A 14289-nucleotide genomic window follows, 5' to 3' on the forward strand; every position below is an offset into this window, starting at 1 on the left:
GAAAGGAGGGGGGAGGGGGGGAAAGAGAAAGGAGGGGGGAGAAAAGAGAAAGGAGAGGGGGGGAGAAAAGAGAAAGGAGGGGGGAGGGGGAAGAGAAAGGAGGGGGGAGGGGGGGGGAAAGAGAAAGGAGGGGGAGGGGGGGGAAGAGAAAGGAGGGGGGAGGGGGGGGGGGGAAGAGAAAGGAGGGGGGAGGGGGGGAAGAGAAAGGAGGGGGAGGGGGAAGAGAAAGGAGGGGGGAGGGGGAAGAGAAAGGAGGGGGAGGGGGAAGAGAAAGGAGGGGGGAGGGGGAAGAGAAAGGAGGGGGGAGGGGGAAGAGAAAGGAGGGGGGAGGGGGAAGAGAAAGGAGGGGGGAGGGGGAAGAGAAAGGAGGGGGGAGGGGGAAGAGAAAGGAGGGGGGAGGGGGAAGAGAAAGGAGGGGGGAGGGGGAAGAGAAAGGAGGGGGGGGAGAAAAGAGAAAGGAGAGGGGGGGGGAGAAAAGAGAAAGGAGGAGGGGAGGGGGAAAGAGAAAGGAGGGGGAGGGGGAAGAGAAAGGAAGGGGGGAGGGGGAAGAGAAAGGAGGGGGAGGAGGAAGAGAAAGGAGGGGGGAGGGGGAAGAGAAAGGAGGGGGGAGGGGGAAGAGAAAGGAGGGGGGAGGGGGAAGAGAAAGGAGGGGGGAGGGGGAAGAGAAAGGAGGGGGGAGGGGGAAGAGAAAGGAGGGGGGAGGGGGAAGAGAAAGGAGGGGGGAGGGGGAAGAGAAAGGAGGGGGGAGGGGGAAGAGAAAGGAGGGGGGAGGGGGAAGAGAAAGGAGGGGGGAGGGGGAAGAGAAAGGAGGGGGGAGGGGAAGAGAAAGGAGGGGGGGGGGAAGAGAAAGGAGGGGGGAGGGGGGAAGAGAAAGGAGGGGGGAGGGGGGGGAAGAGAAAGGAGGGGGGAGGGGGGGGGAAGAGAAAGGAGGGGGGGAGGGGGAAAAAAGAGAAATGGGGGAGGAGAAAAGAGAAAGGAGGGGGGGGGGGGAGGGAAGAGAAAGGAGAAGTGGGGGCAGGGGGAGGCTTCTCACCTTCCTCTCCATGGATGACAGGAGGTCTTTCAGCACAGAGAGCTTCACAACCAGGTTTTCCAACTCCTGATCACCACCCTGACTGCTGGCCTGCAAAAAACATATCACCAGGATCATCCCAGTAAATCCATTAAACCCAGATTATCCCAGTAAATCCATCACCCAGAGCAACCCATTAAACCCGGATCATCCCAATGAATTCATAATTTGTCAGAATTTAAAAAGCTTCAAAATGCAGGGAAATTGATCCTGGAAAAGTTGAATTGGCTCCTCCAAATCTGTCCTCTTGAGCATCCCCGATTTTAAAATCATTGTTTGCCGTGCCTTCAGTTGCCTGGGCCCCAAGCTCTGGAACTCCCTCCCTAAACCTCTCCGCCACTCTCTCCTCAAAACCGACCTCTTTGACCAAGCTTTTGGTCACCTGCCCCAATATCTCCTTATGTGGCTCGGTGTAAATTTTATTTGATAATCGCTCCTGTAAAGAGCAGGGGAGTTCTGTCCGGTGTCCTGGAAATATTTACCCCTCAACCAACATCACTAAAATAGATTATCTGTTGATTCATCTCAGACTGCAGGAACGGTTTCCGCGTGGAATGGAACACAGTTATACTGGTTCATTAGGAGGTGCAACTACGAAGGAAATTCTCAGGCATATTTTTGGAACACCGTAGAGGTGTGCACTGTTTCTATATTCATATCGTATCTGACCTGGGTGCTTGATCGAACAGTGCAGAGATTTGAAACAAAGGGTGATCATTTTAAAACCGGGCGGTGAAGGGTGAACGGGAATTGGTCTGGTATCAGAGGAGGAGGCATATGGCTGGAGAGGTTCATCCATGCTAATCGCGCTGACAGAGTGCATAATTATACAAAAGGCAAGACGGGTATCACAAGCTAAACAAATGGTGCATATGTTTATCAAAACAGAACATGCTAGTTGTACCTGCTGGATAAGTCGTGTCAGCAACGGAGAGCTCTGCTGGTCAAATATCTTGGATAATATTTCCAGGCCAGCGAGGACTTTATCAACTTCACTGCAAGGAGAAAGAAACCTTACATAAACAACAGGCAGGTTATTTCACAGTTACCAGGTAATATTATAGGGTAAGGTAATGCAGTGTTTTTTTTAAACTGGACTAATAATCCAGAGTTAAAATTCCACCATCGGAGTTTGAGAATTTGAACTCCGCTGCAAAATATTGTCCAGAACACTGAGCTCCTTACACGGGATCTTCAACATTCCAGCAGAACAGATACAGCACCAAACTTTGACTTCTCAATTGAGACAATGAGGCAATATGTGTCAGCCACAGTTCAGTGGGTAGCACTCTGTCCTGTGAGTCATAAATTTGTGGGTTCAAGTCCCTCTCCAGAGGCTTGAACACAAAAATCTAGTTTGACACTCCAGGGGCGGTGCTGAGGGAGCGACAGCGCACTGTCGGAGGGGCAGTGCTGAGGGAGTGCCGCATTGGCAGCGGGGCAGTGCTGAGGGGAGTGCCGCACTGGCGGAGGGGCAGTGCTTCGAATGAGATGTTAAACCGATGCGCCGTCTGCTCCCTCAGCTGGAGATAAAAGATCCTACGGCACTATTGGAAGAAGCGCAGGGGCATTCTCCCCGGTGTCCTGGCCCAATTTTTATTCCTCAACCAACACCACTAAAACACACTGCTGTTTGTGGGAACTTGCTGTGCGCAAATTGGCTGCTGCGTTTCCGACAGTACAACAGTGACAACACCTCAGAAGTACGTTACTGGCTGTACAACACTTTGGGACGTCTAGAGGACGTGAAAGGTGCTATAGAAATGCAAGTCTTTTAGTACTTCCTCAGAACTGTGCTCGAGTGTCAGCCTAGATTACCTGGTGATGCAGAGGTAAGAGTGACCATCAACTGAGCCGAGCGGGGTTGTAAAGTCTTAGCTACAAGTCAATGGGCTGGTCCTCGTGCGTTGCATGCCAAATGGCTTGTGTTTAATGAAGCATTTCGTCAAAGAGCATCTGTGCCGACAACCAGGCTTGGGGCTGGTGGGAAGCGACTCCAGGTTTGGGGGTGGGTTAGAAGGGACGAGGCGCCGGATTTGTGTGTGCGAGTGTGCTGGTGGGGGAGGGACCGAGTCTGTTCTGCCAGTGATGCCCCCCGCGGTGGACTAACCTGTCCACGTGCTCGGCCCGGACTGGCTCTTGAGCAGCAGCCACTTGGATGCGGCATTGTAGGACGGCCACCATCTCCAAACATCCAGACTTCAAGTCCCACTGGGGCAGGATGTGAAACGGAACTGAATGAATCTGGAGATTTGTGGGCCTGGCACCTGATTAAATGCTGCCAGATTGAGATACTCAAATGGTTCACTCGCGTCCTCCAGAGAAGCCTGTCTTCCCTGTCTGGTCTGGCCTACACGTGACTCCAGTCCCCCTTGTGTTGTTGGCTCTCAAAGCCCTCGTGGCAACTGGGGAAGGGCCATAAACTAGGGACCATTAATATGAGAGTCACTAATAAATCCAATCAGGAATTCAGGAGAAACTGCTTTACCCAGAGTGGTGAGAATGTGGAACTCACTACCACAACAAATAGCAAGATGCATTTAAGGGGAAGCTGGATAAACGATGAGGGGGGAAAAGAATAGAAGGATATGGTAATGGGATGAGGTAGAGGGGTAGGAGGAGGCTGGTGTGGAGCATGAACACCGGCACGGAGCGGTTGGACCGAATAGTCTGTTTCTGTGAGGTAGCCTCTATATAATTCTATGTAATAAATACTGTGTGACCCCCATACCCCGAGCACATTGAGGGTAATTGAAGGGAGCTTGTGCAAAGAGGAATGTCAAATGTTGGACAGAGGGGACGGTTCCAGCTCTCAGTTCCTCCTAAGCCAAGAATCACAAGGACTGCAAGGGGTGTTTGGGTTTATAAGAAGCGTGGCTGTGTGTTGGGATTCCTCTTGACCTGCCTGCAGCTGCAACAACACATGAATCACTTCCTCTCCTCAGACTGCGGCTGAAGCCGGGGACACTGGTGCTTTTCTCTGCATCTCGCCCGAGCGGTTTAAGACTTCACACAGCAGATGACTGTGGAGGCAGCAAAGGATAAACGGCTTCCATCCAGAGTCTCTCTCTGTTTTTCTTCTCTAAAGCGGAGGGGACGGTGGGGCGGCTGTGCTGAGCAAACGTTAATTAATTAATTGGCCCTTATCTGACTTCCAGTATCAGTTGAGCATAGGAAACACTGCAGTATAAACTGATCGCAACTGACTCAAAGGCAGCATTTTATCCTCTCCCCTCCCCCTGCACATTCCTTCCTCCTTTTCTGAAGATGAAACGTTATATCAAGGCCCCCTCTGCTCAGTCCTGGGCCCCACCCCTCAGAAAGGATATATTGGCCTTGGAGCAGCGCAGATTCACCAGAATGGTACGGGGGCTTGGGCTTGAATTCCCTCAAGTTTAGAAGATTAAGGGCCGATCTGATCGAGGTGATTAAAGGATTCGATGAGGTAGATAGAGAGAAGCTATTTCCTCTGGTGGGTGGGGGAAGTCCAGACAAGGGGGCGAAACCTTATTAGAGCCCGGTTGTTGAGGGGTGATGTCAGGAAACATTTCTTCTCACAAATGGCAGTGGGAATCTGGAACACTCTTTCTCCCCACCCCCCGCCCCCCAAAACAGCTGTTGAGGCTGAGGGAGCGGGCAATTGGAAATTTTCGGACCGAGATCAATAGATTTTTGTTCGGCAAAGTTATTGAGGGTTACAGAACAAAGGCGGATAAATGGAGTTGAGATACAGATCAGCCAAAATCTAATTGAATAGTGGGACAGGCTCGAGGGGCTGAATGGCCTCCTCCTGTCCGTGTTCCTCTCAGGTGGATGTAAAAGATCTCTCAGCACTATTCCAAGATGAGCAGGGGTGTTACCCCCGGTGTTCTGGACAATATTTATCCCTCAACCAATTTTACAAACAGATTAACTGCTAATTTATCTCAAGCGCCTTGGGACACTTTATATTACGTTAAAGACGATATCTAAATGCAAGTTGTGTGGGATCTTGCTATCCGCAAATTGAATGTCGCATTTCCTAAGTTACAAAACTGAAGGTATATCAAAAGCACTTCATTGGCTTTGGAAAGTCCAGAGGTCATGAACAGCACTATATAAATGAGAGTTCTTTCCTATCTTTAGGTAAGGGTATCAAGGGATAGGGAGCGAAGGCAGGTAAATGGAGTGGATTTACAGATCAGTGAATCTTCGAAATTTACAGCACAGGAGAAGGCTATTTTGGCCCATTGTGTCCGTGCCGGCCCGACAAGAACTATCCAGCCTAATCCCACTTTCCAGCTCTTGATCCATAGCCCTGTAGGTTACAGCACTTCAAGTGCACATCCAAGTACTTTTTAAATGTGGTGAAGGTTTCTGCCTCTACCACCCTTTCAGGCAGTGAGTTCCAGACCCACACCTCCCTCTGGGTGAAAAAAAGTTTTCAACTCCCCTCTAATCCTTCGACCAATTACTTTTAATATACACCGTCTGGTTATTGACCTCTCTGCTAAGGGAAATAGATCCTTCCTAGCCACTATATCTAGGCCCCTCAATTTTATACACCTCAATTAAATTTCCCTTCAGCCTCCTCTGTTCCAATGAGAACAATCCCAGCCTATCCAATTTTTCCTCATAGCTAAAATTCTCCCGTCCTGGCAACATCCTCGTAAATCTGATTTAATGGCGGAACAAGCTCGAGGTGCTGAAATGATCTCCCGTCTCTAAAAGCCCTCTCTGGTCCCTCACTGAAGAAGCCATCCTTCACGTGAGTCCAGTCAAGTGTTGGCAAACTACGAGGCATACTCTATTTCCTATGCCCTTATCATCATCATGGGCGGTCCCTCGAATGAGAATGACTTGCTTCCACAAGAGTTCACAGATGTTTCAATGAAGGACCCGATGTTCCTTGTACTGAACTCCAATTGAGGGGGTGGAAGTTGCCTGTGCGTGGATTTTTTTTTTTTTTTAACGTGTGGTGGCCGTTGCACACCAGTCATCACACTGGCTTGACAGAGCTAGGTCTTTATCCAGTGGCAAGGGTTGAACCAGGACGACTGGAGACCTGCTCTGTTGCACGGACCTAGTGCGCACACATATCGCCGTGTGGGCTGGGCCCGTGCTGCCCCTGGCCTCTTCTGAGCCCCGTACCCTCGTTCGCCGCACCTTCGCCACAATGTTGCAGGGCCCGCCGCTCCTAACATAATATATGCTCTCAACATAAAACCACCGTATAATGCTCCTTATCTAATGCTGGGGAGCACCACAAATAAACCACCTTCCATCTCTCTGGTGTCCTCGTGCCCCTAATCTCTGCACGTTCTGCAGCCAACCTGTCCAAATCAATCACTCCAGTGGGAGGAGGGCCTGCAGCAACTGTCCAGGAGCAACACTCCCAAGCTAGCTGCAGGCTGGGGCTTGACTCAGGATTTGAAGTTGGGGGGGTTGAGGAGTTCAGAGATCAAGAGCTCAATGACGCTGGTAAAACTGAACCACCATTCCTGGTTGCTGGAGCAGAGGGGAGAATGGCGATCTGTGCCAAAGAGGCTCCACCACCATGCCACCTATAACTCTTGGCCTTTCATCTCTGGAACCAGGTTTCAGATCACAACATGAGACATAGGACCAGGAGTAGGCCTGCTCTGCCACTCAATATCATGGCGGACCTTCTGCCTCAGCTCCACTCGCGATCTCAGCCTTGAATATACTCAACCACTGAGCATCCATAGCCCTCCCAATGAAGAAATTCCTCATTTCAGTCTTAAATGGCCAACTCCTTATCCTGAGATTATGCACCAAAGGCCAACAGCTCCAGTAGCGAAGCACTGACAACACTCGTTGGGTAGGCCACATTGTTCGCATGCCCGACACAAGACTCCCAAAGCAAGCGCTCTACTCGCAACTCCTACATGGCAAGCAAGCCCCAGATGTGCAGAGGAAACGTTTCAAGGGCACCCTCAAAGCCTCCTGGATAAAATGCAACATTGCCACCGACACCTGGGAATCCCTGGCCAAAGACCGCCCTAAGTGGAGGAAGTGCATTCGGGAGGGCACTGAGCACCATCGCCGAGAGCATGCAGAAACCAAGCGCAGGCAGAAGGAACGTGCGGCAAACCAGTCCCACCCACCCTTTCCTTAGAGTGGAAGTCTTCCTCGATCACAGTCAGAGTCTAAGGATAAGGGGTAAGCCATTTAGGACCGAGATGAGGAGAAACTTCTTCACTCAGAATTGTGAACCTATGGAATTCTCTACCACAGAAAGTTGTTGAGTCCAGTTCGTTAGATATATTCAAAAGGGAGTTAGATGTGGCCCTTACGGCTAAAGGGATCAAGGGGTATGGAGATAAAGCAGGAATGAAGTACTGAAGTTGCATTATCAGCCATGATCATATTGAATGGTGGTGCAGGCTCGAAGGGCCAAATGGCCTACTCCTGCAACTATTTTCTCCCTTGCTTTGGGAGTCTTGTGTCGGGCATGCGAACAATGTGGCCTACCCAACGAGTGTTGTCAGTGCTTCGATACTGGAGCTGTTTCAATAAGATCACCTCATATTCTTCTAAACTCCAGAGAATATTGGGTTGATAGTGAAAAGATGAGAGCCTCACTGGCCTCCATTAGACGCAGCCCACCTGTTCAGTCTCTTGCAGGATGTCACTAATGCTTTGTTGAGGTGCGGGAGGCTGGTCGCTCCTGCCTTCACGGCCTCCAGGTCCAACACGTAGCTCGCCTTCAAATATTCGTGGGACATGGTGGTCATCCCATTGGCTGCACTGTGTGGAGAAGGAAGAAAAGAAACCGGATGAAGAGGAAGAACTGGTGCAACAACCAAATATCAACTATTATTTTCTCACATCTGCGTAACGTCGACACATAGCCAGACAACAACACAGATCAAAAAGGTTCAAATTGAACCCCTTTTCCCAGAGCTCCTTGTAACTCGACAGCATTGCAGTTTGGATGCTTGCTTCCCACGGGTGTTCAAGTGCAGGAATTCACACTCATTGTGGAGCTTGGCTTTGGATGAACTGCCCTCTCCCATTCACTTCGTCTGCAACAGGCAAGAGTTACCAAGTCCATAACCAGACAAGGAACACAGGAACAGGAGGCAGCCATTCAGTCCCTCAAGCCTGTTCCGCTGCTCAATGAGATCGTGGCTAATCTGCGACCTAATTCCACATACCCGCCGTTTCCCCATATCCCTCAATACCTTTGGTTAACAGAAATCTATCAATCTCAGATTTTAAATTAATTGAACTCCAGCATCAATTGCCATTCGCGGAGGAGTTCCTAACTTCTACCATCCTTTGTGTGTACAAGTGTTTCCTAATTTCACTCCTGAAAGGTCTGGCTCTAATTTTTAGGCTGTGTCCCCTTAGTCCTAGACTCCCCAACCAGAAGTATGCTATCTGTTCCCCTGTGTATCTTGAAAAAGTTGATCAAATCACCCCCTATGCTTCTAAATTCCAGGGAATACAATCCTAGTTTGTGTAACTTAACCCTTGGAGTCCGGGTATAATTCTGGTAAACCCACTCTCTCCGAGGCCAATATATCCTCCCTAAGGTGTGGTGCACAGAACTGCTCACAGTGCTCCAGGTGTGGGCTAACCAGGGCTTTGTACAGCTGCAGCATAACTTCTACCCCCTTGTATTCCAGTCCTTTCGATATAAAGCCCAGCATCCATTAGCCTTTTAAATTATTGTGTGTCCCTGTCCGTGATATTTTAATGATCTATGAAATATCTGGACACCAAAGGCTTGACTGTTTCTAGCTTTTCACCATTTAGAAGGTATTCTGATCTATGCTTTTTAGGTCCAAAGTGGATGACCTAAAACTGCCTATATTGAAATTCACTTGCCAGAGTTTTGCCCATTCACTTAATCTATTAATATTTTTGTAATTTTACGATTCCCTTGCTGGCTGTGTGTCGTTGGCAAACTTAGAAATGTGGCTTCGTGTCCCATCATCCAAGTCGTTAATAAATACGGTAAATAATCGAGGCCCCCACAGATCTTTGCGGAGCACCGCTAGTTATGTTCTGCCAATTTGAGTACATGCCCATTGTCCCTACTCTCCGTCTCTGCTGCTCAGCCAATTTCCTAACCAGATCAATAATTTGCCTTCAATTCCAAAGACGGGAGATGATAGCATGGTGGGAGTTCCAAGGCCGTCTTTGCCGATAGTGACAATATGAACATCTATTGTAAGACCCAGACTGGCTGCAATCCAAACAGAATTCGTAAAGCCCAGGAGAATGCTGTCCAGCCCATCAACCAGCAGCTCCCTGAAAGAGCCAACAACTCAGTCCCATGCTCCTGAGCTTTCCCCATGCCCTTTCAATGGGTCAAGTTGTGAACGAGGGGAGAGGGACAAACGGAGACTGCACACTGGCACGCAGTTAACTCAGTCACGGAGTTGTCGGATATGACTTGCATCCACCATTCTTCTATGTGGTGCATTTCCAATCTTGTCCTCTGCCGTCAGGAGAGCTTCCCAGCAGTTTCACAAAGAGGGAAGAGGAATAAAGTGCAGCAAGTAGCCAATTGGGAAAGTGCAAGGTAGTGGGATCAATTGGATAGCTCCAAACAGGCACAATGGCCTGAATGTCCCCATTCTGTGTACGATTCTCTGATCTCCCTCCTCCCTTGTGCATCTCCTGGCAGCAGCGTTGGTAGAGTTGCCTGCTGTGTGGCCACTCCAATAGGTAACAACGTATGCCATAAATCTAGGCTGCCATTACAGCGCAGTTCGAATGAGACATTAAGCCAAGACCCTGTCTTCCCCCTCAGGTGGACACAAAAGATGCTATGGTGCTATTCGAAGAGCAGAGGGGTTCACCCGGTGTCCTGGCTAATATTTGTCTCAACCAACATCACTAAAAACGCAGATTATCTAATTATTACCTCATTGCTGTTTGTGGGAGCTTGCTGTGCACATATTTGGCTGTCGTGTTTCCTACATTACAACAGTGACTACACATCAAAAGTACATCATTGGCTGTAAAGCATTTGGGACGTCCCGAGGTCGTGAAAGGCGTTATAAAAGTTATTTCCATGGAGAAACTCATAAAAGTTGAGCAAGCAAACATAAAAACAGACTCACAAGAGAGCTATTTATTTTTAGGCTCGAGGGCCAAGGACCACAGTGCAGGACAGCAAGACAAAAATAGCACAGCAAATCAAGAAATACTGATTGTCTGATAGCAATCATTGGTTTTAAATCCTGCAGACTACAAGAAGGCAGGGAACAAGGGAGACAGAAGATCCTGACAAAGATGAGATGGTAAGATACTGAGTCTTAATAGCAACATAATGAGGAAAAGTAACTTACGATCCAAATACAGGGGTACTGAAGTTGCATGCTCAGCCATGAACTCATTGAATGGTGGTGCAGGCTCAAAGGGCCGAATAGCCTACTCCTGCACCTATTTTCTATGCTTCTATGTTTCTAAATACACTTTTAAATTTGTTCGAGATGTGAGCGGCACTGGCAAGCCCGGCATTTATTGCCCATCCCGAAATGTCTGAAGATGGTGGTGAGCCACCTTCTTGAACAGCTGCAGTCCGTGTGGTGAAGGTACTCCCAAACACTGCTGAGAGGGAGGGAATTCCAGGATTTTGACCCAGCGACAAAGGAACAGGCGATATATGTCCAAGTCAGGATGGAGAGAGAGAGAGACTTGGAGGTGGTAATGTTCTGATGTCCTTCTGGGTGGTAGAGGTCGTGGGTTTGGGAGGTGCTGACGAAGACGACTTGGGAAGTTGCTGCAATGCATCCCAACTCCCCTCAATTTTACTGGAGCACCCAGTAAAGGTGACATCTGAGCATGCAGGCTACTCCAGATGAAGACATAGCCAATCCAAGCTCAGAGTTCCAATGGATTTTACAGTACTATTGCAGAAAAATTCCACATCCAAGACCACCACCCAGGGTATGCAAATATCCTGACTCAAAATAATAATACTCTAACTCCAAAGTCAGCCAGCTCCATTCAACACTCACGCTCAACTACACACGCTGATGTGCACACAAACGCACAAAGCATGCTCCAGGTACACATATCCAGCCCGCCACACTGCCAAGTTTCATCCAGACAGCAGTACTCCAATCAGTGTGTAAATCTCAAGGTTTCTTCAGACCAACTTCAATGGCCTGCAGCATTAAGCTTTGTCAATGGCTCCTTCCATTTGCAGTTCAAGATGGACTGGACCAAGGAATTGGACCGGACCAAGGAATTGGACCACCCAGCTGTCCTCACAAAGATACCCACTCATCCTGGGCACCACATCCAAGCGCTCGTCTTTCATTCGTGAAGCTGGGCGGCGACCTTCAGCAAGTTAAAAGGCTGTGGCAGGGACGAGAAGCATTCAAAGAAAGGACGAGGCTCGCCCCAGTAGCACCAAGACGGAGACTGGCGTGCGTGGCTCCGACAAGCCAATCAATCGGGTGTGACCATATACAGTGCAGATCGAGCGATGGCAGGATTGGACCTGGCTGTGATGGCCAAACACATCGAAGAACGGTCACTTGAGCATGGCAAAGAGCGGCTTCGGGAGGGCAAGAGGAAAGGGTGGACTATTCAGCAAAGATCGTAGTATGGGTCAGCGACTGATTCTATTAACTGTCTGGTCAACTGTGCACTGGTGATGGCTATTAGTCAATCCTCATTGTTTCAGTTTGGGATTCCAGGGTAGGGGGGGGGGGGGGGGGGTGGGGGGGGGGGGGCGGAGCGGAGGCATAGGGGGTGGAGCAAGAGACGACAAGGTTCCAGTTCCAGATGAAAAACTACCACTTTTTCCACTCCCTTACCTCCCCCCACCACTGCTGCTGAAAGTTGATGATCATTCAAGTAGAACAGCAGATTGTGCTGGGAAGTGAAGGAAAACAGATTTCTGATGCTTTGATTACAGTGCTCAGAGAAACCACAAACATCTGACTGGTGGTTCAGCAACGGCTGCTATTACACAGAAAATAATGGGTGCTCTTCAGTAAATTACAAGGCCAGGCCCAATCAGGGGGATCAGACAGAAGTGCAGGAGCAATACTCAGATGGTTTGCCCATCATCTGAGCCTTGTTATGGGGAATGTCGCAGGCACCACCTTTCAGCTCAGTTGCACAGTCCACCATGGTTTCAGAATTGCCTATTTCCATTGCCGTAACATTGCCTGACTTCGACACTCTGCTGCTGAAATCTTCATCCACGCCTTTGTTACCCCGAGACTAGACTACTCCAACGCACTCCTGGCCGGCCTCCCATTTTCCACCCTCCATAAATAGAGCTCATCCACGTGTCCAAACACGTACCAAGTCCCGCTCACCTATCACCCGTGTTCGCTTATCTATGTTGGCTCATGGTTAAGCAACGCCTTAATTTTAAAGTTCTTATCCTGGTTTTCAAATCCCTCCATGGCCTCACCCCTCCCCATCTCTAATCTCCTCCAGCCCGACAAAATTTCTGCTCTCCTCCAATTCTGCCCTTTTGAGCATCCCCGATTTTCATCGCGCCACCATTGGCGGCCGTGCCTTCAGCTGCCTGGGCCCCAAGCTTCTCCACTTCTCTCTCCTCCTTTAAAAAGCTCCTGAGCGTACCTCTTTGATCGAGCACCTGCCCTAATAGCTCATTATGAGGTTCGGTGTCAAATTTTGCTTGAGAGAGCTCCTGTGAAGCACCTTGGATGCTATAGAAATGCAAGTGGCTGTTGATAGAAGCACTCTCCAAATTAAAAAAATTGCTGAGATTTGGGTGTCGCCGGCAAGGCCAGAATTCATTGTCCATCCCTAGCTGCACCGAGAAGGTCGTGGAGTTAGCGGTATGATACAACTGAGTGTCTCGTTGGGTCACTTGCAAGCGAGCCCCAAGTGGGCAGAGGAAACGTTACAAAGGACACCCTCAAAGTCACCTTGATCCCCACCGGCACCTGGGAATCCCTGGCCAAAGACTGCCCAAAGTGGAGGAAGAGCATCCTGAAGGGGGCTGAGCATCGCGACTCGGCACCGAGAACATGCAGAAATCAGGCAGCGGAAGGAGCGTGCGGCAAACCAGACTCCCCACCCACCCTTTCCTTCAACCACTGTCTGTCCCACCTGTGACTGGGACTGTAATTCCCATATTGGACTGTTCAGTCACCTGAGAATTCATTTTTAGAATGGAAGCAAGTCTTCCCGATTTTGGGGGACTGCAAATGATGATGGGTTATTTCAGAGGTCAGTTAAGAGTCAGCTGGAGTCAGGTGTAGGCCAAACCAGGTAAGGACAGGTTTCCTTCCCTAAAAGGACATTCGTAAACCAGCTTCGGGATCACTTTTACTGATGCCAGCTTTATATTTCCAGATTTCTTTCAACTGAATTCTAGAAACATAAAATAGGAGCAGGAGTAGGCCATTCGGCCCTTCGAGCCTGCACCGCCATTCAATAAGTTCATGGCTGAACATGCAACTTCAGTACCCCATTCCTGCTTTCTTGCCATACCCCTTGATCCCCCTAGTAGTAAGGATTACATCTAACTCCTTTTTGAATATATTTAGTGAATTGGCCTCAACAACTTTCTGTGGTAGAGAATTCCACAGGTTCACCACTCTCTGGGTGAAGAAGTTTCTCCTCATCTCGGTCCTAAATGGTTTACCCCTTATCCTTAGACTGTGACCTGTGGTTCTGGGCTTCCCCAACATTGGGAACATTCTTCTTGCACCTAACCTGTCTAAACCCATCAGAATTTTAAACATTTCTATGAGATCCCCTCTCATTCTTCTGAACTCCAGTGAATACAAGCCCAGTTGATCCAGCCTTTCTTGATAGGTCAGTCCCACCATCCCGGGAATCAGTCTGGTGAACCTTTGCTGCACTCCCTCAATAGCAAGAATGTCCTTCCTCAAGTCAGGAGACCAAAACTGTACACAATACTCCAGGTGTGGCCTCACCAAGGCCCTGTATAACTGTAGTAACATCTCCCTGCCCCTGTACTCAAATCCCCTCGCTATGAAGGCCAACATGCCATTTGCTTTCTTAACCGCCTGCTGTACCTGCATGCCAACCTTCAATGACTGATGTACCATGACACCCAGGTCTCGTTGCACCTCCCCTTTTCCTAATCTGTCACCATTCAGACAATAGTCTGTCTCTCTGTTTTTACCACCAAAGTGGATAACCTCACATTTATCCACATTATACTTCATCTGCCATGCATTTGCCCACTCACCAAACCTATCCAAGTCACTCTGCAGCCTCACAGCATCCTCCTC

The 14289-nt window shown here is 49.3% G+C and overlaps 1 protein-coding gene across 2 annotated transcripts in view; it reads right to left on the reverse strand.

Annotated features, from left to right (window-relative positions):
* inppl1a (inositol polyphosphate phosphatase-like 1a) overlaps positions 1-14289 on the reverse strand; it is a 199438-nt gene that overhangs the window by 82262 nt on the left and 102887 nt on the right. For both annotated transcript variants that reach the window (XM_070892581.1, XM_070892582.1), the window contains exons 5-7: positions 7682-7822; positions 1977-2067; positions 1034-1123 (exon numbers count right to left, since the gene is read on the reverse strand). In XM_070892581.1, the coding sequence (XP_070748682.1) occupies positions 1034-1123; positions 1977-2067; positions 7682-7822 (322 nt within the window). The remainder of the gene's footprint in view (positions 1-1033; positions 1124-1976; positions 2068-7681; positions 7823-14289) is intronic.

Source organism: Pristiophorus japonicus, chromosome 10 (genome assembly GCF_044704955.1).
Source record: "Pristiophorus japonicus isolate sPriJap1 chromosome 10, sPriJap1.hap1, whole genome shotgun sequence".
Taxonomy (NCBI): Eukaryota; Metazoa; Chordata; class Chondrichthyes; family Pristiophoridae; genus Pristiophorus; species Pristiophorus japonicus.